Source organism: Scyliorhinus canicula, chromosome 18 (assembly GCF_902713615.1).
Source record: "Scyliorhinus canicula chromosome 18, sScyCan1.1, whole genome shotgun sequence".
Taxonomy (NCBI): domain Eukaryota; kingdom Metazoa; phylum Chordata; class Chondrichthyes; order Carcharhiniformes; family Scyliorhinidae; genus Scyliorhinus; species Scyliorhinus canicula.
Genome location: NC_052163.1, coordinates 39,875,377 through 39,899,380, shown reverse-complemented (window position 1 = coordinate 39,899,380; position 24,004 = coordinate 39,875,377). Strand labels below are relative to the sequence as shown.

The 24,004-nt window shown below is 44.6% G+C and overlaps 1 protein-coding gene across 2 annotated transcripts in view; it reads right to left on the bottom strand.

Annotated features, from left to right (window-relative positions):
* LOC119953621 (phosphoinositide 3-kinase regulatory subunit 6-like) overlaps positions 1-24,004 on the bottom strand; it is a 165,279-nt gene that overhangs the window by 63,073 nt on the left and 78,202 nt on the right. The window contains exons 2-8 of one of the 2 annotated variants that reach the window (XM_038778069.1): positions 22,383-22,546; positions 19,590-19,681; positions 17,993-18,100; positions 14,338-14,429; positions 12,118-12,183; positions 7,777-7,909; positions 4,512-4,581 (exon numbers count right to left, since the gene is read on the bottom strand). In XM_038778069.1, coding sequence (XP_038633997.1) covers positions 4,512-4,581; positions 7,777-7,909; positions 12,118-12,183; positions 14,338-14,429; positions 17,993-18,100; positions 19,590-19,681; positions 22,383-22,540 — 719 coding nt within the window. In that variant the 5' untranslated portion in view covers positions 22,541-22,546. Of the gene's footprint in view, positions 1-4,511; positions 4,582-7,776; positions 7,910-12,117; positions 12,184-14,337; positions 14,430-17,992; positions 18,101-19,588; positions 19,682-22,382; positions 22,547-24,004 lie in introns of those variants that run through there. The other variant, XM_038778071.1, reaches the window with a different exon arrangement.

Genomic DNA, 24,004 nt, shown 5'->3' with positions numbered 1-24,004 from the left:
CAAGAGGGTAACTAGAGAAAGGGGTGGCCCACTCAAGGACAAAGGAGAAAATCGGTGAGATTCTTAACGAGTACTTTGCATCTGTATTCACCGAGGAGAAGGATATGGCGGATGTTGGGGTTAGGGATAGATGTTTGATTACTCTAGGTCAAGTCGGCATAAGGAGGGAGAATGTGTTGGGTATTCTAAAAGGCATTAAGTTGGAAAAGTCACCAGGTCTGGATGGGATCTATCCCAGGTTACTGAGGGAAGTGAGAGAGGAAATAGCTGGGGCCTTAACAGATATCTTTGCAGCATCCTTGAACACAGGTGATGTACTGGAAGACTGGAGAATTGCTAATGTTGTCCCCTTGTTTAAGAAGGGTAGCAGGGATAATCCAGGTAATTATACACCGGTGAGCCTGACATCAATGATAGGGAAGCTGCTGGAGAAGATACTGAGGGATAGGATCTATTCCCATTTGGAAGAAAATGGGTTTATGAGTGATAGGCAACATGAATTTGTGCAGGGAAGGTCATGTCTTACCAACTTAATAGAATTCTTTGATGAAGTGACAAAGTTGATTGATGAGGGAGGGGCTGTAGATGTCATATACATGGACTTCAGTAAGGCATTTAACAAAGTTCTCCATGGTAGGCTGATGGAGAAAGTGAAGTCTCATGGGGTCCAGGGTGTACTAGCTAGATGGATAAAGAACTGGCTGGGCAACAGGGGACAGAGAGTAGTAGTGGAAGGGAGTTTCCTAAAATGGAGAACTATGACCAGTGGTGTTCCACAGGGATCCGTGCTGGGACCACTGTTTGTGATATACATAATTGATCTGGAGGGAGGTATAGGTGGTCTGATCAGCAAGTTTGCAGATGACACTAAGATTGGTGGAGTAGCAGATAGTGAAGGGGACTGTCAGAGAATACAACAGAATATAGATAGATTGGAGAGTTGGGCGGAGAAATGGCAGATGGAGTTCAATCCGGGCAAATGCAAGGTGATGCATTTGGAAGATCCAATTCAAGAGCGAACTATGCGGTAAATGAAAAAGCCCTGGGGAAAATGATGTACAGAGAGATCTGGGTGTTCAGGTCCATTGTACCCTGAAGGTGGCTGCGCAGGTCGATAGAGTGGTCAAGAAGGCATACGGCATGCTTTCCTTCATCGGAAGGGGTATTGAGTACAAGAGTTGGCAGGTCATGTTACAGTTGTATAAGACTTTGGTTCGGCCACATTTGGAATACTGTGTACAGTTCTGGTCGCCACATTACCAAAAGGTTGTGGATGCTTTGGAGAGGGTGCAGAGGAGGTTCACCAGGATGTTGCCTGGTATGGAGGGCGCCAGCTATGAAGAGAGGTTGAGTAGATTAGGATTATTTTCATTAGAAAGACGGAGGTTGAGGGAGGACCTCATTGAGGTCTACAAAATCATGAGAGATATAGACAGGGTGGATAGCAAGATGCTTTTTCCCCAGAGTGGGGGACTCAATTACTAGGAGTCACAAGTTCAAGGTGAGAGGGGAAAAGTTTAAGGGAGATATGCGTGGAAAGTTCTTTACGCAGAGGGTGGTGGGTGCCTGGAACGCATTGCCGGCGGAGGTGGTAGAGGCGGGCATGATAGTGTAATTTAAGATATATCTAGACAGATACATAAATGGGCAGGGAGCAGAAGGATACAGATCCTTAGAAAATAGGCAACAGTTTTAGATAGAGGATCTGGATCAGCGCAGGCTTGGAGGGCCGAAGGGCCTGTTCCTGCGCTGTCATTTTTCTTTGTTCTTTGTTGACTACACTCCAGGGTTCTAAAAGAGATAGCTGAGGGGATTGTGGAGGCATTGGCAATGATCTTTCAGGAATCATTGAAGGCAGGAAGGGTCCCAGAGGAATGGAAAGTGGCTAATGTAACACCCCAGTTTAAGAAGGGAGGCAGAAGACGGGAAATTATAGGTCATTGGTAAGATTTTAGAGTCTATTATTAAAGATGAGATCGTGGAGTACTTGGATGTGCATGATAAAATAGGACTGAGTCAGCATGGCTTCGTCAAGGGGAGGTCATGTCTGACAAATCTGTTAGAGTTCTTTGAGGAAGTAACAAGGAAGTTAGACATAGGAGAACCAGTGGACGTGATTTATTTGGATTTCCAGAAGGCCTTTGATAAGGTGCCGCATGGGAGACCGTTAAATAAGTTAAGAGTCATGGTGTTCAGGGTATGATCCTGGCATGGATAGAGTATTGGCTGACTGGCAGAAGGCACAGAGTGGGGATAAAGGGGTCTTTTTCAGGATGGCAGCCAGTGACTAGTGGTGTACCTCAGGGGTCAGTGCTGGGACCACAACTTTTCACAATATACATTAATGATCTGGAAGAAGGAACTGAAGGCACAGTTGCTAAGTTTGCAGATGATACAAAGATCTGTAGAGGGGTAGGTAGTACTGAGGAAGCAGGTGGACTTGGACAGGCTGAGAGTGGGCAAAGAAGTGGCAGATGAAATACAATGTGGAAAAGTGTGAGGTTATGCACTTTGGAAGGAGAAATGGAGGCATAGACTATTTTCTAAATGGGAAGATGCTTAGGAATTCAGAAGCACAAAGGGACTTGGGAGTCCTTGTTCAGGATTCTCTTAAGGTTAACGTGCAGGCTCAGTCGGCAGTTAGGAAGGCAAATGCAATGTTAGCCTTCATATCGAGAAGGCTAGAATACAAGACCAGAGATGTACTTCTGAGGCTGTATAAGGCTCTGGTCAGACTCCATTTGGAGTATTGCGAGCAGTTTTGAGCCCCGTATCTAAGGAAGGATGTGCTGGCCGTGGAAAGGGTCCAAAGGACTTTCACAAGAATGATCCCTGGAATGAAGAGCTTGTCGTATGAGGAACGGTTGAGGACTCTGGTTCTGTACTCATTGGAGTTTGGAAGGATGAGGGTGGATTTTATTGAAACTTACAGGATACTGTGTGGCCTGGATGGAATGGACGTGGAGAGAATGTTTCTACTTGTAGGAAAAACTAGAAGCAGAGGACACAATCTCAGACTAAAGGGATGAACCTTTAAAACAGAGATGAGGAGGAATTTCTTCAGCCAGAGGGTGGTAAATCTGTGGAACTCTTTGCCGCAGAAGGCTGTGGTGGCCAAATTACTGAGTGTCTTAAAGACAGGGATAGATAGGTTTTTGATCAATAAGTGATCAGGGGTTATGGGGAGAAGGCAGGAGAATGGGAATGAGAAAAATCTCAGCCATGATTGAATGGCGGAGCAGACTCCATGGACCGAGTGGCCTAATTCTGCTCCTATGTCTTATGGTTTTGTAATGGAATCACTAGCCTGCCTGGGCAGAGACTCCACAAATACAACTAACAGCAGCTCCCACACAGTACCAACTGCCATGAAAGGAGCACCTCCTCAATCATGCGGGTATTTTGCAGCACAGGAGTAGCCAACCACCTTTCACGTTGCAGCAGTCTCTGAGGAATCTACCAACTGATGGCCTTCTCCATAGAGCCTACCTCCAAAACATGCAAGTCCACCACCTCAGGAATCATCGGGTCCAGATCATCCTTTGAATGGCAGAGTTATACAGGACAATGCAGGGTATGCAGTCTGAGCAATGCCTAGGTCCCTGATCTATCAAGGCAATGACAGAACCCCTTTAAGATCCAGGTGGTTCTCTATGGGAGTACTCTGAGAGAGCTATGTGTCTATTTCTTGTAAGTGTTTGGCACTTTCTGTCTCTCCTCGTCAGCAATGTTGCTTAATTTCAGTGTGTGTTTCAAAGTTCCTTCCTTTGAGATTAGCTTCTCATTCGCTGCCCTTTTAATCTTCAAAATAAAATGAAAAACATAATGTCGCCCGTGAGTATATTGCTTTCCTCTTTAACTGCTTCAAACATCAACTATGTGAACTGACTGGACTCTTCAAAACATCCATAATGAACTCCCGTGCTTTTGTCCCATTTTCTGTCCTACATTTGACTGTTAAAAAATAAAACAGCTTGCTTACTGCAATAAAGGTTTTCATCGGCACATTAAGACATTTCCACAGGTTTTATACAATACTAATTTGATCCTAATCAAGCCACTTGTAAGATTTCTGAGAATACACCACCATTTTGCTGGTGTTACAATAGGCTGGTTTAGCACAGGGCTGGTTTAGCACAGGGCTAAAGAGCTGGCTTTTAAAGCAGACCAAGGTACACCAGCAGCACGGTTCGATTCCCGTACCAGCTTCCCCGAACAGGCGCCGGAATATGGCGACTAGATGCTTTTCACAGTAACTTCATTTGAAGCCTGCTTGTGACAATAAGCGATTTTCATTTCATTTTTTTCATTTCAAATACGGGGAGAAAAGCTATTTTTCCCTCGAGTGTTATTTAGCAATAGTCACATTCCTGCCACACTGAGTCTCCAGCCCAGAGCTGGCACGGTTCCCAATGTGTGTGGACCACATTGCCAAGTTGTCAGATATGTCACATATTGCCATTTATTCCATATATACTTTTGTCCAGTTATCACTGTTTGATCATACCTACTTTTCCCAGTGTGGAAATACATTATTCTTCAGTCCGTGTTCAGAAATAATTAACTTTTGGTACAATACACCTGTAAAAATAATAGGTTTTAATGAGATATCATTAAGTTTAAAACAAAGAGTTACTGATGCATGTCTCCAAGTCTCAGAAAACTGTCTTAGAAAATTGCCTATCCATATATTTTTGGTGATAAATTATCTAGAGCAACCGTTTAGAGTGCTGGAACATCTTTAAGCGAAAATCATATGTGCAGTTGATCTTAAAGTATTTATTTTGAGAAATATCAATATTATATCAGATTCATTCATGACAAAACATATCGGATAGAATAAAATTCTAATTAGTTAGGAGGCTCAATATAGATAACTCTAATAATAGGCATAGCATGCATTGTATCGCCCCATAGTTCATACTACCCAATACCAAAAGACAATCCAGAGCATAGGCGCTGGGCTGGATTTTTGTTTTCTATGTGGGTAGTGAAGGTGGGAAATTTCCTGGCTTGGCTGGTTGGGCAGAAAGGAGACTGGGGCCAGACTTTTCATGCAGATGGGCAGACTCTCCATCTATGTGAAAATGGCGCCAGACGTCCCGTCCCCAAACCTAGCCCCCACTATTTTTGTGGTGGAGGGTTGAACTTAGGACTTCTGTGGTTCATGGAGGCAGTTACACATGTTAAAGTATAGCTGCCTTATATTTGCTCTGATTTTGCAAGGAGGGAGTGGGAAATATGATCTATGCGCATTAGACTGGGGAGGAGAAGGTCTAAGCTTTACCGGAGCTAATTGGGGAGGTGGGGCACACTTTTGAATATAGTCCGAAGGCATCTTTGGGGAAGGTCATGTGCCCTTTGGGAGAAGTAAATTGCCGTTTAAGATTGTTAGAAATAAACATGAATGTGCTTAAAAAGTGAGGGCAGCCTGGAGACTCTTCCATAGTGCATTGTGGGGTGGGGGCAGGGGTCGCTTCCGGGGCTCCAGATGGTGTGGATGCAGCTTGGACGAAAGTCCCACCTTGGTGTTCTCGCACTTGCACATTCCCCATGCCTCATCCATGCCATCTCATGCCCATGACCCCCCCCCCCCCCCCCCCCTTTGCACCGGCCACTCATAGCCTTCATACCAACCTCTGATCCTCCACCCATCCCATCATAATCCTTTATAGCTTCTTTTCCAACTTAATACAAACACATGCTCCACCTCCCACACATTTTAAGCTTACACCTTACACCTGATAATTCCAATGAACTTGACAGTCCCAATGAGTTGATGCACTTTTTATGCACATTCACACGCACACACACCCCCATCCGCACAGGGCACCCCAGGCCCAATTGCCACTATGCAAAACAGTGCAAAGTGCCCCTGCCAGCTGGCACTGCCAGGTTGCCTGAGTGGTGCCAGCAGGGCCAGGGTACCACTCTGCCCAAAGGGCATGCTCTTGAGGGCCTCCAATCCCCTGGGAGACCCCATGATTGTTGTTCTGTCTGGTCCCCGTTTGTGGAGCCTAGTACTGAACGGTCCTCGCCCGAGGTCGCGAGGCAGAGGAGATAGATCCTATGCCTCGGGCACCCCGTGAAACTGCACATTAAAATGAGACTAGTTGTCTTGCTTTAAAATGCAAATTTGCCAAAAAAGTGATCCCACCCACAATGGGTGGGATTTACATCGCAACATCGTGCGAGATTGCGTTAGATCCTGGTCTCAAGGTTTTTTTTGGGAGCCAGAGGTACAATTAAAGCATCATAAAAGCTTGGGCTGATGGTTTTTTGTTTGGATTAAGGAGGTTCCCTGTGGAGTATTTAATTAGAGACATTGGGCTGGATTCTCCGTTCCTGTGTCTAAGTGCTGACATCAATGGAGGATCCGTGGAGTACCATGACGGAAAAATCAGAGCCACATCCGCACAGATTCCGCTACCAGTGAGGGGCTAGCACCGTCGCCGCTGCGTGAAACACCCGCGGAAAAACGGTGAGAATCGTTGGGTCCGTGCTGGACACGCACAGCGCTGACAAGCTACAGCCAAGCGTATACCCCCCCACACACACCAATCATGCCCAAAAGGATGGTGCCAATTCCACCCTGACCCCACAGCCCACCGCCCAGCCACCCCCATAACTCCCCCCAGCCCTGGCAGAAGCCCCCCCCCTCCCCCGGCCAGCGGCACGACTGTCAGCGATGTATGGTGGTGCTGGACACCGTCTGTATGGTCTCTCTCTCTCTCTCCGCAGCTGCCACACCAGACTCACGACTGTTGAGGCCACATGTGGACCGTGCCATCGGGAAGCCGGCCCATCGGAGGCAGAGCGTGGTGGGTGGGTCCGATCATGAGATGCGACCGCGGTCACAACTATGGCGCTGCTTGTCCCAATGACGCCGATTTGGAAGGGCGGGCATCGCGATTCATCTCCAAGCTGGCACCTGCTGCGATTGAGGCGCTGGGAGCTGTGTTTCAGCCTGGTAAGATGATGCAACAAATGGGATGGAGCTAGAGTATCAGACATTTTAGCAGTGAAGCAGAGATTGTCCAGTGGGTTTTCTGGAAGTCAAACAACGAAGACAGTTTCTGAAGACTTCAGTCAGGGATCCTGCATTGTTCTGACAGGATTCATGGCTATCTCTTAAAACAATCTTAAAGAACATCGCTTAAGCAAGTACGCCTGGGACTGCTTGCTGTATTTAAGAGTGGGTGGAGATCCGAGATGGTCCTGTTGTTTGAGTAGAAGTAAAGATAGCAGTTAAGGGTTATTGTGTCACTGTACTGATTAGCATTGTTTAAGGGGGAAGCTACTTTCTTGTGTGATATTAAAGATATTTTAATACAGTGTTGACAATAAAGTTTGTTTGAGTACCATATCTCTATTTTTGCGTGAAGTCACTCCCAGAGCGAGGTATCCTTTGCTCACAGTCTTCCAAAATTAAAATAAAATATTGAGGTTTCTGTCCAATATCCCAGTCATTGTTGGAGGCTGGTCCGGGATGGTAATAGGAGACTGTTAGAAACTGCTTTTTCTACAAGCTGGGGCACAGGTATTTGTGGAGTTTGGAAGGATAACCTGTGGAATTCTGTAATTTGGATTGGGGGGAGGGAAGGACACATTATATTGCCCTGACACTTGCCCCCCCCCCACCCCCAGCACCCACCCACCAGCCAGTGCTTACACCTACACTCACAGGGAAGCTCCAGGTTGAAGTAATTGATTTTAATACTTGCATCCTCCAAAACCTAAAGGATTTCATTCATCATTTAGAGTGTGTTCACAAACCTGGCGCTTTTCTTTCAGCTTTTAACATAGCTGCATATTCGTGTGCAATGGTGCAGTAGGGTTTAGGGAAGGATAGCAGCCTTTTGCAAAATTTGTATGCTTTTTCGTGAAGATCATCAGGGATATACGGTGCCTGAAAAGGAAAACAGTTCATGAGCAAAGGAATTTTTTGAAATTTTGTGCTAATTGTAGAATATTTAAGCACCTTTTCACTTATTTTGTTTGAACAAGTAACTTAACAAATTCATCAAGCGAAATGGTGGCCACAGAAGACACAAGCTTGAGAAGCAGAACCTAAAGACACTGAAAAGACAATGAAGCAGAACCAAGTGAACTTGAAAGGTGGCTTTTAATGTGCTGGGGACTGCAATATGCAACTGGGATTTACATTCTGCAGAAGTCTTGGATTTTGCTTTTGTTGTCCCCTCCATAAAATTACAGTTCAGAAATATGCTTCACGCTCTCAACTGCAAATGGAGGACCACCAGCACCTTTAAGCTCAGAAACATAATAATATTGCAAAGTCAGCAATTATTCCAAGAAGGCAAATGGTTGAGAAATGCAGTGTCGGAGACGCAAGGCTGAATTCTCCATCGGCAGTATTCACGCCCGCGGATTTCCCGACAGCGTAGGTGTGCCCGCAATGGGAAACCCCATTGGCCGGCTGCCAGGACGGAGAATCCCGCTGCTGGCTGGGGTGTGCTGCACCAGACAATGGATCCCGCCCCCAGTCTTTCTTTAGGGTGTCGCTGAAACTGTCTACTTACTGAAGTGGATGTACAAAAATCCTGTGGCACCATTCATAGAGGCATGTCCCTCTATTGGGTGCCAACTCACTTCTCCCCCTCAGCCAATGCTGCCAAAAACAGATTAACTGACCATTATGTGAATGCTATCTGGACATTACAGTGGACAAACTGGCTGCCACTTTTGTCTATATCAGAACAGCGATGGCACTTAAACAGTAATTTATTGTTTGTAAAACACCTTGGTGATTCTGAGGATACAAACGTTTGTATATAAATGCAAGGTTTTTTATGTTAATGTAATTATAGTACTTAAAATAAGAACAGTTCTTGGAAGTACAGTGCAATATCTTAATTACAATCCTTCTTCAGACATCCCCAAACAAACTAGAAACCTGCACACATCAATCTAACAAACCTGTTTCAAAAACCAAGTCAATTAGCGTCCACAATTTTTACAAGGCTTGAGACATTTGCATTTCAGGCAGGTTTTGTAAAGGATTGCTTACAATTGAATTTCCAAAGACTGCATCTTACCATTCCAATATATCTGCACTTTTGAAATGTCAGAGGTTTTGGACATGCAATTTATACCTGTGTACTTCTTTTAAAATAAATTGACTCCAGCCCAACTACATCAAATACATCATTAGAGTGGAGTCTATACACAGCTTGCTTGCTCAGATAAAATGGTGCACAGTTTTTGTAAACAACCTCCGTGCCTGAGTACGTGACAATTTTAATGCATTTTTATCTGACTTCATTGGATATTATATCAAAATAAAAGCACAAATGATGAAAGCTGTCTGTCTAAGCAGACAGAATTACTTAGAGAACTCTTTATTCTTTCAGTACATCATAACTCTATGTTTTGAAATGCAGCTTTAGAAAGATAATATAACATTCCTGCTCAGTAGGCTGGACAGTTTAAAAAACAGGGCAAATTACTTCCTGGTATGTTATTCAATCGTTTCAGGAGTTATCCACTGAGTTTGCATAACAGATTCTTATCTATCACAGAAGCAAACCTGGAAGGCATTCCTTTTGATGTCATCCACTCACATCGCCACTGTTCCTTTCTACAATGGGTAATGAACTACCAGCAGCTAAGACCCCTGTTTTCAGCCATTATTAGGAGTTACATGAGACCAGGTTGCTGGTGACCCTGCCTCCAACTGTCCCTCCCTCTGTGTCTTGAGTACAGGTCTTTCAAAGGAGCTAATCTTCCAATGTGACGTGTACCGTGCGATCCCCAAAAGAGATTCTTATTGGTCAATTTTTTTTTAATAGAAAAAGGCCTTTGCATATCTCAAATAATCATTGAGAGCCTTCATGAGTTGTAAACAAACTCCGAATTGTGACATTTGTAGAGGTCCGATGGTAAAGTGTTAAAGCAGTGTTTTGAGCAGAATTTGCCCCTTAATTTCTTAAGTCAATTCCTCCGGGATAGATTTTCAAAACAACACTGCTGGGGTTAAATCTGTCCCATGCAGCAATTGTTACGATCTCAGTTGATATTATAACTGGACCGGAAGATTCCAGAATGGAACCCGGGCTCAAAAGACCATGGGCTGGATTCTCCATCAGCGTGATCCTCCCTTTCGCCGGCAGCAATCTCACGCCCACGGATTTCCCGATAGCGTGGAGGTGCTCACAATGGGAAACCCCATAGGCCGGCTGCTAGTACGGAGGATCCTGCTGCCAGCGGGGGCGCCACACCAGAAAATGGATGCGGCGGGACGGAGAATCCCACCCCATAACTTACTTTTTAAAATAAAATATGGAGGAAGAGAGTCACAGGACCGCTCAATAGTTTCAACAAGATGTCTTTTTTTATTAAACATGAAAATAATGGATTATAATACAATACTCCTTTACTCCCCCTTAGCCCAACAAATATTTCACAGCTCCAGGGTCCCAGGTTCAATTCCCGGCTGGGTCACTGTCTGTGTGGAGTCTGCACGTCCTCCCCGTGTGTGCGTGGGTTTCCTCCGGGTGCTCCGGTTTCCTCCCACAGTCCAAAGATGTGCGGGTTAGGTGGATTGGCCATGCTAAATTGCCCGTAGTGTCCTAAAAAGTAAGGTTGGGGGGGGGGGGGGTTGTTGGGTTACGGGTATAGGGTGGATACGTGGGTTTGAGTAGGGTGATCATTGCTCGGCACAACATCGAGGGCCGAAGGGCCTGTTCTGTGCTGTACTGTTCATTGTTCTATGTTCTATGATTTTAAGATTAACACAGATTACAAAGTACATTTTAGACTACAATGGTCTCATTGCCACAGAGTCCATTTAAGCACACAGATTTTCTGTGGTTAAATATACACAAGCTGCTCTGAACCCAAGTTGGTGTCTATGAATTTCTCCTCAGAATCTCCCAGATGATTGTCACATAAGAGTTTCCAAACTCTACCCCTAACTTTCCCGTAGCAATTGGCATTCCAAAATCCAGACCAGGGTTTCCAAATGACATTTTAAAACAAATCTTCATGCTCCATAAAGCTTCTGCTCCACTTCTAAAAGCAAATCCAATCCAGATTTTACTCTACCACCTTTAGGATTTCTTTATCTTGACTGCTGTACAAAATGTTCACAATTGCTTTAACTCTCGACTCCCAGACTGTATTAAATGGCATCAAACATTTGACTCATCTCTTTTTTTTTAATAAATTTAGAGCGCCCAATTAATTTTTTCAATTTTAAGGGGCAATTTAGCGTGGCCAATCCACCTACCCTGCACATCTTTGGGTTATGGGGGTGAAACCCACGCAGACACGGGGAGAATGTGAAAACTCCACACGGACAGTGACCCAGAGCCGGGATCGAACCTGGGACCTCGGCGCCGTGAGACAGCAGTGCTAACCACTGCGCCACCGTGCTGCCCTATTTGACTCATCTCTGAAGTCTACTTTCCTAATTTAAATCTGGTTACTATAATAGTGACTTTAACTCAGAACACTGAGCTCTTGAACTCTTCTGAATACCTTGGTATTTGTTCCCTTACCTTCAATCATCTTAAGACATTCTTTCTGTCCCAATTCCCAAGTTATCTGGACAGTAACTGGCTCTTTAGGACGTCTGCCTCTTTGCAGTTTTTAGCCTGTCCAATCTGTCTTCTGGCAAAGTTGAGAGATGTTCATTCCCCAGTGTCCTGTCTTCAACTACAATAAAATTCAGCAATGCTCACATACATCTGCTGGCCTATTCACTCTATACTTTGTAGCCCTCTCTGTGCACAATAAAATCACAGTTGGAATTGAAACCAACCCCTACACATACAAACACCTTTGTCCAGCATGAATCTAACTATTGATTTTACCTTTCCAAACACAGAAACATCAAATTAAATCCACTTAAAACTACACCTTATTTCTAATATTTACCAATACAAATATAAATACCATAAAACTACCTTTGTTTTCCTAATACAATGAATATGGAGATACCACTGATGTTTAAAATAGGCTCATATTAAACTTGTATGCTAAATAAAAACTTTAAAATTAAATTTGGTCAAAAGTATTAATATTCAGTCAAAAGTATTTATACTACATTTATCCTGCACAGCAAATATTGAGCAGATTTCATCCTGTACCCACCTGAATAATAGCATACATTAAGATGCTCAGTAACGGTAGAATGTAGTGCTTATTGTTTTCCTTTGCCTGTTAAAAGAAAATTCAGTCATTATGAGATTCAAGACTTAATGAGCGGGATTCTCTCAGCCGGGGACCGGGCCGGAGAATCCCCGTGACTGGGCCACGCCGCCCCGACGCTGGCACTTGATTCTCCGCAGTGCGTGTTTGGCGCGGCACCGGTCCGCCGATTCCCGTCCGTCCCGCCGCAGTTAAAATGCTTAGTCCTGCCGGTGCCGTCCACACTTGCTCGCAGCCGGCGGGAACTCTGCATGCAAGGGTCAGTTGGCGGCCTGTGGGGGGAGGGGGGGGGGGGGGAGAAGAGAGGGAGCTCCGACCACCGATCGGCGGGCTGGCCTCTCTGTCCCCCGGCCTCTTTTCCTACGCGTCAGCCCCTGCACTCCTGCGCCATGTTGCGTCGGGACCGACACGTTGAAGGAGGCCACTGCGCATGCGTGGATCCCGCGGCGCCCAGTTCGCGCCAGGATCGGCAGCTGGAGCGGCGTGAACCGCTCCAGCGATGTGCTGGCCCCCTGTAGGGACCAGAATTACTTCTGGCAGCGGCCCGTTCATGCCGTCGTAAAACGCGATGGCGTTTACGACGGCGTGGACACTCTGCTGCGGGATGGGAGAATCCTGCCCAATACTTCTTAAGCATCAGACCACCAGGGGGCTGGCTTAGCAGGCGCTGATTTAGCACAATAGGCTAAACAGCTGGCTTGTAATGCAGAACCAGGCCAGCAGCGTGGGTTCAATTCCCATATCAGCCTCCCCGAACAGGCGCTGGAATGTGGCGGCTAGGGGCTTTTCACAGTAACTTCATTGAAGCCTACTTGTGATAATAAGCAATTATTATTATAACAAATTAAATGTGGCTAATATTTTTACTTTATCGATTATGAAGTTTTCTATATGAAATATAGAGTTTTGTGTTCAAAAGGATGACATCAATGGGAAATAGATGGGTTTTACACATGCAATACAGAGGATCAACGTATGTTCTGTGTAGTCAATAGGTGCATATGGACATTGCAATCTACCCCTTAAAAGTATCTTCAACCTCAAACTTGCAGGTATGGGGTGAAAGGGAACGTTCCCCCCATTTCTACTTATATCAACATCATAAATTTATGTATAAAATAGAATATAAATGATTTTGCTACAAATAAGAGGAAATATTCCCACCAACAGAGAAAGATCTCTGACCACACACTCTGATTTTGTTGTGCCTTGCAGCACATTTCTTGCCCATTATATGCCCTTAAGGTGTTGCATACAGACTCCAATTTTACTGACCTATGTTCAAATACTAAAGTTCACATGATTCAGCAACACCGCCAGTTTGATCAAATTTTATCTGAGGGAACAGTCTGACTTGAGAGTTTATGTCATGATACTGGCAACCAGGCTACACTCCTACACTCCTTACCCCAAATATGAAGGGGCTGGTTTAGCACACTGGGCTAAATTGCTGGGATTTTAAAGCAGACCCAGGCAGGCCAGCAGCACGGTTCAATTCCCGTACCAGCCTCCCCGAACAGGAGCCTGAATGTGGCGACTAGGGGCTTTTCACAGTAACTTCATTGAAGCCTACTCGTGACAATAAGCGATTTTCACTTTATTTTCATACTTGAGCCTTTGGCTTGCATCTCCTCTGGCAACTAATGCCTTAGCATCGCCATCACCATTGACCTCTGCCCCTCTAGTTTTGGGACGCATGCTTCTGTTGTTAATTTAAAACGTTCTGCTTCACGCCACTATCTTTATCCAATGCCCAAACAGCAGCCAATGTGATGAGTATCAGTTTGAGCAATCAGGGGGAGCCATGGATGCAGTTGTAGTTTTTGTCCAGACATCGCCTGACTTGGGGAATCAGACCTTTGACTATTTATGAAGCCGGTAGGTGGGAGAACATTTGAATTCAAGGGAAAATGTCTCATTCACAATGAACATTGTGGTAATATCAGAGAGAAGTGTCTCTACTCCCTTAAACCACCCAAAGTTTCAAAACCAACATCTTTACAAAATGCTGCTGCTAAGTTCAATGACAACTGGTAGGGTACTGCAGGTGCAGCTTGCTTCTATGCAAGGTGGTTCAAGGATCCGTCTCCACAGAACACCAGGGTATATCAGTCCTTCACAATTACTGGAAAATCACACGTTTTCTTTCCAATAAATTCTCACCAGTTCCAGTTCACGAATAAGAATTTTGACCAGAAAAATGTTGTTGTACGGGTCTCGTTCAGTCTTCTTATGTAATGTCCATCTACACATCCCTGTAGAAAAAAATAAATACAATGGTTTTATTATTTACAAGCATTCAACTAAATGTATTTATAGCAGAGGATGGACTGCCAATTTTCCCGTCAGAACGGCAGAAAGTAAAACGGTCCTAAAAAAACAGAGATAGGTGTGAACAATCAGGGTCCGTGAGGAAAACACGTGACCTGAACAACATATTTAAAGTTTCAAGCCATTTGATCAACATTCATGCACATTAACCACTGCATGTTTAAATACATGCGATTAAGGAAGTTTTTCGATGCGACTTAGACTGATGCCATTAAAAAAGTGTTTAAATGAAAGCACGGTGCTCACTGACCTCAATGAGGTAAAAGCAAAATACCTTCAAAATACAGCACCAAACACAAGAAAATGACATATTCTGCTTCATCTAAAGGCTTAATTTTACACATGCTTTGAACCAGCATAGGGAATCTGTACTTAATGGCTTGTTAGTCTGAGGCAGATTCATTATAATGAACTGAGATGCATTTAGGGGCAGGAATCACTAGAAGGGAATAAAAGGGAGAAGAAATTATGCTATAGTGCAATTGCCTGTGTAACCCAGATGCTGTACCTGGGTTTTCCTTGTTCGTTTACCTGACTATTTGTCTTATACCCAAGGTATAAATATATCTGCACATAATTATACAATAAATTCCATGACTTTTCAGCTTTAAAAATACGTATTTATACTCTGTACAAGTTTAAACAATAAGGAACAGGAATTGGAGTGAGAAGTACCGAATGGTTCCAGCAAATTACATCATGTAGTTCTGTCTTTCTAAACTTTGGATTGTACTAAGACAACTGAGGGCTTTAAAATAATGGGCGTGATTCTCCTGCACTTGGTGGGATGGCCCGACACCGGCGCCAAGAACAGAGCGAACCACTCTGGCGTCGGGCCAACCGGAAGTAGCAGAATCCTCCGGCGCCGAAGGGCCGGTGCGAATTGGCGCATGTGCAGAATCACCGGCCTGGCTCCTCGCATGCGCAGACCGGCCGGCGTGTTCCTGCGCAGAGGTTTCTTCTCCCCACCGGCCATGGCAGAGCCCTACAGAGGCCGGCGCGGAAGGAAGGAGTGCACCCATGGCACAGGCCCGCCCGCAGATCGGTGGTCCCCAATCGCGGGCCAGGCCACCACGACACCCCCCCCCCAACCCCCCCGGGCCAGATCCCCCTGCAACCCCCTCGAGGACTCTACTAGAAGGCCTACCAGCTAGGTCCCGCTGTGTGGGACCATGTCCCACGCCAGCGGGACTGGCCAGGAGCTGACGGCCGCTCAGCCCATCGGGGCCCGGAGAATTGCCCGGGGGGGGGGGGGGGGGGGGGCGCTGCCACCGGCGTGGCGTAAACCCTGCCCCCGCCCGAAAACCAACACCAGAGAATACGGCAGCTGGCGTCGGAGCAGGATTCACGCCACCCCCCCCCCCCCCCCCCCCCCCCCAGGGATTCTCCCGCCCAATATCCTCCAACCTGCAGCCTTATTTGAGGTTCACTAATTATTAAGATTAACATGCTAGTTTGTTCATGGTACAAGTTAAAGAACCTGATTAAACTTATATCATCCAGGTGCAAGGTAGCGCAATGCCGCACGGCGTTGAGGATCCGGGTTCGATGCCGGCTCCGGGTGACTGTTCACGTGGAGTTTGAACATTCTCCCCGGGTCTGTGTGGGTGTCACCCCCACAGTCCAAAAATGTACAGGGCAGCTGGATTGGCCATGCTAAATTTCCCCTCAAATTAAAAAAAATATTATCCACGTGTTACCATTTTGAGGAATTGGATAATGTGACCCCACTGCCCCATTTTCTTTTCCTCAATATACAATACAAACTACGTTTTCACCCCCTTCGCCTCAGCGTGAACCTGAGCACTCTGTGCAGAACACTTGCCAATGATCATAGAATGTCTACGTGCAGCGACCATTCGGCCCATCGAGTCTGCACCGACCCGCTGAAAGAGTTCTCCACCTAAGCTCAGTCCCTTGCCCTATCCCAATAACTACTTTAACCTAACCTGCACAACTTTTTTTTGGACACTAAGGGACAATTTATCATGGCCAATCCACTTAGCCTGCACATCTTTGGACTGTGGGAGGAAACTGGATCACCCTGAGGAAACCCACGCAGACACGGACAGAAAGTGCAAACTCCACACAGATAGTAACCCAAGGCCGGAATTGAACCCGGGTCCCTGGCGCTGTAAGGCAGCAGTGCTAACCACTGTTCCCCAGTGCTGCCCATGCACTTTTTAAAAGCAGGCCATTTAAAATTGTACACAGCATTCTAAAGCTGCCTTTATCAAGGGTAAAAGGTCAAGGCTGCTGAATTGGATTGGCAAATTGGTACCTCATTAGGAATAATCAGTGAGTACTATTCATGAATTTCTATTTTTATAAAAAGTTTAAAATAGTTTGTAGAAATTATCAGTTCAGTTAAAGGAATCATGCATTTTATTACTAGATATGTAACTGATGTTCCTTGATCTCTAATTCACAGAATCATAGAATGTTTACAGCGCAGAATAAGGCCCTTCAGCCCATCGTGTCTATGTCAGCTTTCTGTAAGAGCAACTCTCCTCGTCCCATTCGTGTGCCTTTTCCTTTTAGACCTGCACATTTTTCCCCATTCAGTTAATTATGCAATTCCCTTTTGAAGGCCTCGGTTGAATCTGCCCCCACTCTACATTCCAGATCCTAACCATTCGCTGCATTAAAGAGATTTCCGTCATGTTGTTGTTGCTTCTTTTTCCAATCGCCTTAAACTGGTGTCCTGTGATTCCCACCCTTTTGCCAACGGGAACAGATTTCCGGAATCACTCTATCCAAACCCAACACCTCTAACAAATCTCCTCTCCCAGGAGAACAGCTCCAACTTCTTCAATTTATCCACGTAATTGAACTTCCTCGTCCTTGGAACCATTACCGTGAGTCTTCGCTGTGCTTGCTCTAATCCCATCACATCTTTCCTAAAAGTGTGATGCCGAGAATTAGATGCAATACTTCAGCTGAGACCAAACCAGTGTTTTATACAAGGTTATCAGTTCAGGAACACAATGGGCTTAAAAACGCATTTAAGGGGTTTTGTACAAACATGGCGACATATAAAACTATGGTTTAAATTAAAGATTAAACATGTTATCCTGAAATAAAAAAGGCATAACCATAAGACTGCCAACCAAATATCAGTTATAGCATTACATCAATGGCTGATTAATCTTTCAATCAGCTATACGAGAGATTCGATCTAAGCATTGGTTAATTATTCTTTAACAGGTAACCTTAAAAATGTTGCCTCGAGGGCAGCACGGTGGCCTAGTGGTTAGCACAACCGCCTCACGGCGCTGAGGTCCCAGGTTCGATCCCGGCTCTGGGTCACTGTCCGTGTGGAGTTTGCATGTTCTCCCCGTGTCTGCGTGGGTTTTGCCCCCACAACCCAAAAATGTGCATAATAGGTGGATTGGCCGCGCTAAATTGCCCCTTAATTGGAAAAAATAATTGGCTAATCTAAATTTAAAAAAAAAAAATGTTGCCTCGGACACCACAGATCTCCTACCTCGACTGCATTGGACTCCCGAGTGTCCTTGATCCAGTTCCCGTATAATGGCTTTTACACTGCGCTGAACGTCAGCCTCCGCATTTACTGCTACACTGGGGCTTCCAGCTAAACAAATCAAACAAAGTAGAACACATTTTACTGAGACATGTGACAAACACCCACTCTTGGAGTCTCCAGTCCCCGTGGAAATGGAAAAGTAGTCAGAAGTGTCAGAAGAATATTTTCTCGCAGCCTCATTTGTTACAACATTTTCTCATCAGAGATCTACAGCAGCAGAGGGTTGGTTAAATTAAAAGAATGACATTATTCGGGTGAAGTAGGAGTCTGAGAAAATTGCAGTTGGAAGGAAGAATATGAAAGGGAAACAAGAAAAACGGGTAAGAGAAAGAGCAGAAGAGAAACAATGGCCGGCATTTTCCGGCCCTTCCCACCAGCGGGATCTTCCGGTCCCGCCGGAGGTGACCACCACCTGCGACAGATTCTCCGGTGAGCAACTCAAATGGCCATTGACTTTGGTTAAAGATCCCATTGGCGGCCGATGATACAAAAGTGGGAGGCTCACTTGAAGAGTTCCCCATATCCATCATCAAATTGATGTTTTTATAAATATTTGAAACAATGATGAGCCTCAGCTCTTTCCATATTGAATTGCTACATTTCAGCCAAATATGATTCAGAGTGAAAGTTTGAAACAGAACAAGTCTTGCACAATACAAATATGAATTCCTTTATCATCATAAACCCATGGAACTCAACAGTTTGGTTCAGGAGCTCATTAGGTATGGCTCATCAAGTCAACCTGTCCAGGAAGGCAGTTTGCCAAACCAGACAAAAGGATTTACAATTTGTTTGCGATGGTTCAATAATCAAGTCTGTGAAGTGAAAGACATCCAGATGCTCTTGAGTTAGGATGTGAAGATGCCGACGTTGGACTGGGGTGAGCACGGTAAGAAGTCTTACAATACCAGGTTAAAGTCCAACATGTTCGTTTCAAACACTAGCTTTCGGAGCACTGCTCCTTCCTCAGTAGGTGAATCCTGAGGAAGGAGCAGTGCTCCGAAAGCTAGTGTTTGAAACAAACATGTTGGACTTTAACCTGGTGTTGCAAGACTTCTTACTGTGCTCTTGAGTTAGGTGTGTGTCTACATTGAACTGCAACATGAGAACAGCCCATTTGACTCAATAAATCTATGCTGGTGTCTAACTTCCACACCAAGTAATAATCTTAATCTCACTTTCCCACCAAGTTTGTCAACCTCCTCTTTAATCTATAAACCTAAAGTGAAACTAGGATAGTTCTGGAAAGAGGGATAATTAGATTCCTGGTTATGAGATTACTAACATCTGAAAAGTTAAAATAGTTTCTGAGAGGTTTGGCTATGGAGATAAAGGCTAATTGGTGTGGTGCAAGGTCAGAAAGTCATCTGTACTCTTGAGGCCTCAATCCCTTCTTTCTCAAGAAGATTTCTGTGCATCAAACTGCCTCAAACCCTTTGTCATCAGGCCCTTCAGTAGAGGCAGTGGGAGTGTTTCTGTTGCCGTGAATTATTTTGTTAACACGTTCTTCACACTTTACACATTGATGTCACTTACCCCTGATTCTTGTGCAGTGCTCCTGTGATGACCCAGTGGCTTCTGCTTCTTTTTCCTCCCATGCTGCTGCAGTGTCTTCTACTGGCTTCTTCACTGCAACAAGCATGAATAAAAATAACTTCATAAATAAACCCAGAGATGAAGAATGCCATTGACTCCTTTTCCACCCATTGATCCTCTATTTTCGAGACATTAATTTCCTATCTCACCCGTGAAAACAATCAAATTTAGTCTTCAAGCATCATGTCATACCTTTCTCAAGCATAAGGACGCATAGAAGAGTGCAGCGGAGAAGCTGGTGATTCAGATCACATTGCCACGTTAGCTCTTTGAAACATTCTATCCAATTAGTCCACTGCTCTTTTCCCATAGCCATGCAAATGGTTCCCTTTCAACTGTTTATTCAATCCATTTTGAAGGTTACCATTATACTGGTCCGATCACTCTCTCAAACAGTGCATTCCACACCATAATAACTCACTTTCTTGAATTATTTCTCCTCATACCATCACCGGTTCCTTTGCCAATTATCTAAAATTCCTGTCCTTCTGTTACTAACCTTTCTTGCCACTGGAAACGAGTTTTTCCGAATTTAATTTCTCTAAATCCTTTATGATTTTGAACACCATTACGAATTTTACCCTTGTATGTTTTGGAGTGATAGAATCTTACAGCAGAGGAGGGCGTTCCACTCAACATGCCCATTGAAAGAGTTGTTAATATAGTCCCGCATCCTAGCTTTTTTCCCCATAACCCTGCAAATTATTTCTCTTCAAATATATGTTCTTCTATGGTAGGAATAACAGCAAAAGGGATTATTATTTAAATGACAAAATATTAAAACATGCTGCTGTTCAGAGGGACCTGGATGTCCTAGTGCATGAGTCGCAAAAAGTTGGTTTACAGGTGCAGCAGGTGATTAAGGAGGCGAATGGAGTTTTGCCCTTCGTTATTAGAAATGAAAAAATGAAAATCGCTTATTGTCACGAGTAGGCTTCAATGAAGTTACTGTGAAAAGCCCCTAGTCGCCACATTCCGGCGGCTGTCCGGGGAAGCTGGTACAGGAAGATGGATAGAGGGTAGAGGGATGGGGTTTAAGACAAGGGGGGTTATGCTGCAACTGTATAAGGTGTTAGTGAGGCCACAACTTGTGTTCTTGTTTTTGAGTTTTTGTGTCCTTACCGAGAAAGGACGTACTGGCGCTGGAGGGTGTGCAGAGGAGATTCACTAGTTTAATCCAGAGCTGAAGGGGTTGGATTACGAGGAGAGGTTGAGTAGACTGGGACTGTACTTGTTGGAATTTAGAAGGAGGCGGGGAGAAATTTTGGAAACATATAAAATTATGGAGGGAATAGATAGGATAGATGCGGGCAGGTTGTTTCCACTGACGGGTGAAAGCAGAACTAGCCTCAAAATAAGGGGAAGTAGATTTAGGACTGAGTTTAGGAGGAACTTCTTCACCCAAAGGGTTGTGAATCTATGGAATTCCCTGCCCAGTGAAGCAGTTGAGGCTCCTTCAATATATGTTTTCAAGATAAAGGTAGGTAGTTTTTTGAAGAATAAAGGAATAAAGGGTATGGTGTTCGGGCGGGAAAGTGGAGCTGAGTCCACAAAAGATCTGCCATGATCTCACTGAATGGCAGAACAGGTTCAAAGGACCACATGGCCTACTCCTGCTCCTAGTTCTTCTGTTCTTTACTCTAAGAAGAATTCAATGTTTTCTAGTGTCTCCACATGACTGAAATACTATTGTAGCAAATCCCCTCTGCAACCTCTCCCAAAGTCTTGACATTCTTCCTAAAGTATGCTATCCAGAATGTGTCACATAATGTCCTTGTTTTTTCTCTTTTGTCCCTCTCTATAAAATTGATTTGAAAAAACCTTCTCAGCTTACAACTCGCTCTTAACAGTAACATCTGCCCTAATGCCCCAGGGCAGCAGGGTAGCACAAGTGATTAGCACTGTGGCTTCACAGATCCAGGGTCCCAGGTTCAATTCTCTCCTGGGTCACTGTCTGTGCGGAGTCTGCACATTCTCCCCGTGTCTGCGTGGGTTTCCTCCGGGTGCTCCGGTTTCCTCCCACAGTCCAAAGATGTGCAGGTTAGGTGGATTGGCCATGTTAAATTGCCCTTAGTGTCCAAAAAGTTAGGAGGGGTTATTGGGTTACGGGGATTGGGTGGAAGTGAGGACTTAAATGGGTCGGTGCAGGCTCGATGGGCCGAATGGCCTCCTTCTGCACTGTATGGTCTATGTTCTAATGTAAAAATACTCTGACATACTCCGGCATCTATTAAGGCACACTGCCCTGATATAGCCCATGTCACTCAAAAAAATACCGCAATAAAACTTAACAGACATCACAGTAACTGTGTAATATACTCACATCCTTCACAGTAACAATCCCCCGAGATACTCTATGCTTCGCACATTGGAGCTAGTAGGAGCCCTTACAGTGCAGTTCTCTCAATATGGAGCAGCTTCATCATTGTACCATTCTAGTATAATCCACACCCCTTTCACTGCCTGCTACGTGCCACATTTTTGCCACCTTTCATCCCATTGGGAGTCACTAATCAATTGTCGGAGCCCCAATTTTAATCAGCATCTTCAAGTGGAATCAGTTGAGGAAATTAGGATTCTACAACTTTTGAAAGAAATGCATTGTTTTTGATGGAACCAGTCATACGATTAAAGTTCACAAGACACACTTCAGAAAGTAAACAACTTATTTTATGTGAACAGAGAGTGCTGAAATAGTATGGGAAAGTGTCAACATAACTTCATTTGGACTAACCTTTTGACTCCATTGTTAAAGTGCTGCTTAGTGTCTTCAATGGAATCGAACAGCAACATGCAGGAGATTGACTGGGATAAAAGCCCGGTTTCCAGATTATGATATTGGTCACGAATGTGGATCCTGATGACATCTACATTTTTTCCTTCCGTCACCATTTACGGCTACAAATTTTTAAAAAAGAAACAATTTGACAGTGCAGAGATGTATTTAAACTGTGTTTGCAAAGAAGCCCTAGTTGTTCACCCTGATCTTTTAGTTTCAGCACTCAATATCATGTTTTTCCGGGTATGGTTTCTTACAAATGCGCTTTTTTTTTCATGCAATTGAATAACAAACATAACCACCTTGTGTGGCTAAAATTGCAAGTTTTTACTGTGAAAGAGCTAGGATATGACCTACTATACGGACAGAGCCGTACAGTCTTCAACATATTGCACAGGAAGTTGGAGGTGGGGAAGTGGAAGCAAGAGGTACCACATGTGGTTTGTGCAGCGGCGTTTGAAAAATTCACTGTGCAATGAAAATACCATCTGCATTTCTAGAGAAACATTCGCTATTGCAAATAAAATATATAGTATTCTAAGAGAAACCTTGTCCTTCAGAACCAACTAGTTTGGTTACTTTACATCCATTAAGAGATTGAAATCAGCATGGGTTTTACAATAGTCAAATAATTGTGATTAGGAATGAGCTATTTTTGCTAATTAAACATCTAAAATATAATTTTACATAAGCATGTTACCTGCACTTTGCAATTTTCCTCTCTGAATCTCAACATTCATTTCAGTTTTGATGCTTGCTGCCTATGATACTTGGACACACTTTCTCTTTCTAATTCTTTTCTGCAAGAATAAAATGGTCAGGAGTCTCCTCAGTGATACCAACCAAAATTAGGCAAGGTGATGGTGGACAGTGATGAAAAATTCAGGCAGTGAGGCCTGAAGTGTTAGAACATAGAACAGTACAGCACAGAACAGGCCCTTTGGCCCTCGATGTTGTGCCGAGCAATGATCACCCTACTCAAACTCACGTATCCACCCTATACCCGTAACCCAACAACCCCCTCCCCCCCTTAACCTTACTTTTTTAGGACACTACGGGCAATTTAGCATGGCCAATCCACCTAATCCGCACATCTTTGGACTGTGGGAGGAAACCGGAGCATCCGGAGGAAACCCACGCACACACGGGGAGGACGTGCAGACTCCACACAGACAGTGACCCAGCCGGGAATCGAACCTGGGACCCTGGAGCTGTGAAGCATTTATGCTAACCACCATGCTACCGTGCTGCCCAGTGGCTAGTACGGTGGCAACTAGCTGTTGGCTAGTGTAGACTCGAGAGATGAACAGACACTTTCAACACTGATGAAGGTTCAACTCAATTTTATTAACTACTTCTAACTAACTAACACACGATGACCGTGGGTCTAAATTATGCTAACTTAAACTAGAGACCTAAGCCTTGTCCGAACCAGTTGATTCTCTCAGCACGTGGTGCAAGTCTGTGCTGGGCTGGATGAGTTCTTGTTACACTGACAGGCAGCACCCAGAATGAGCGGGAACCGTGGTGCCCTCTGCCTTTATAGTGTGTGTATTCTAACTGGTGATTGGCTGCGG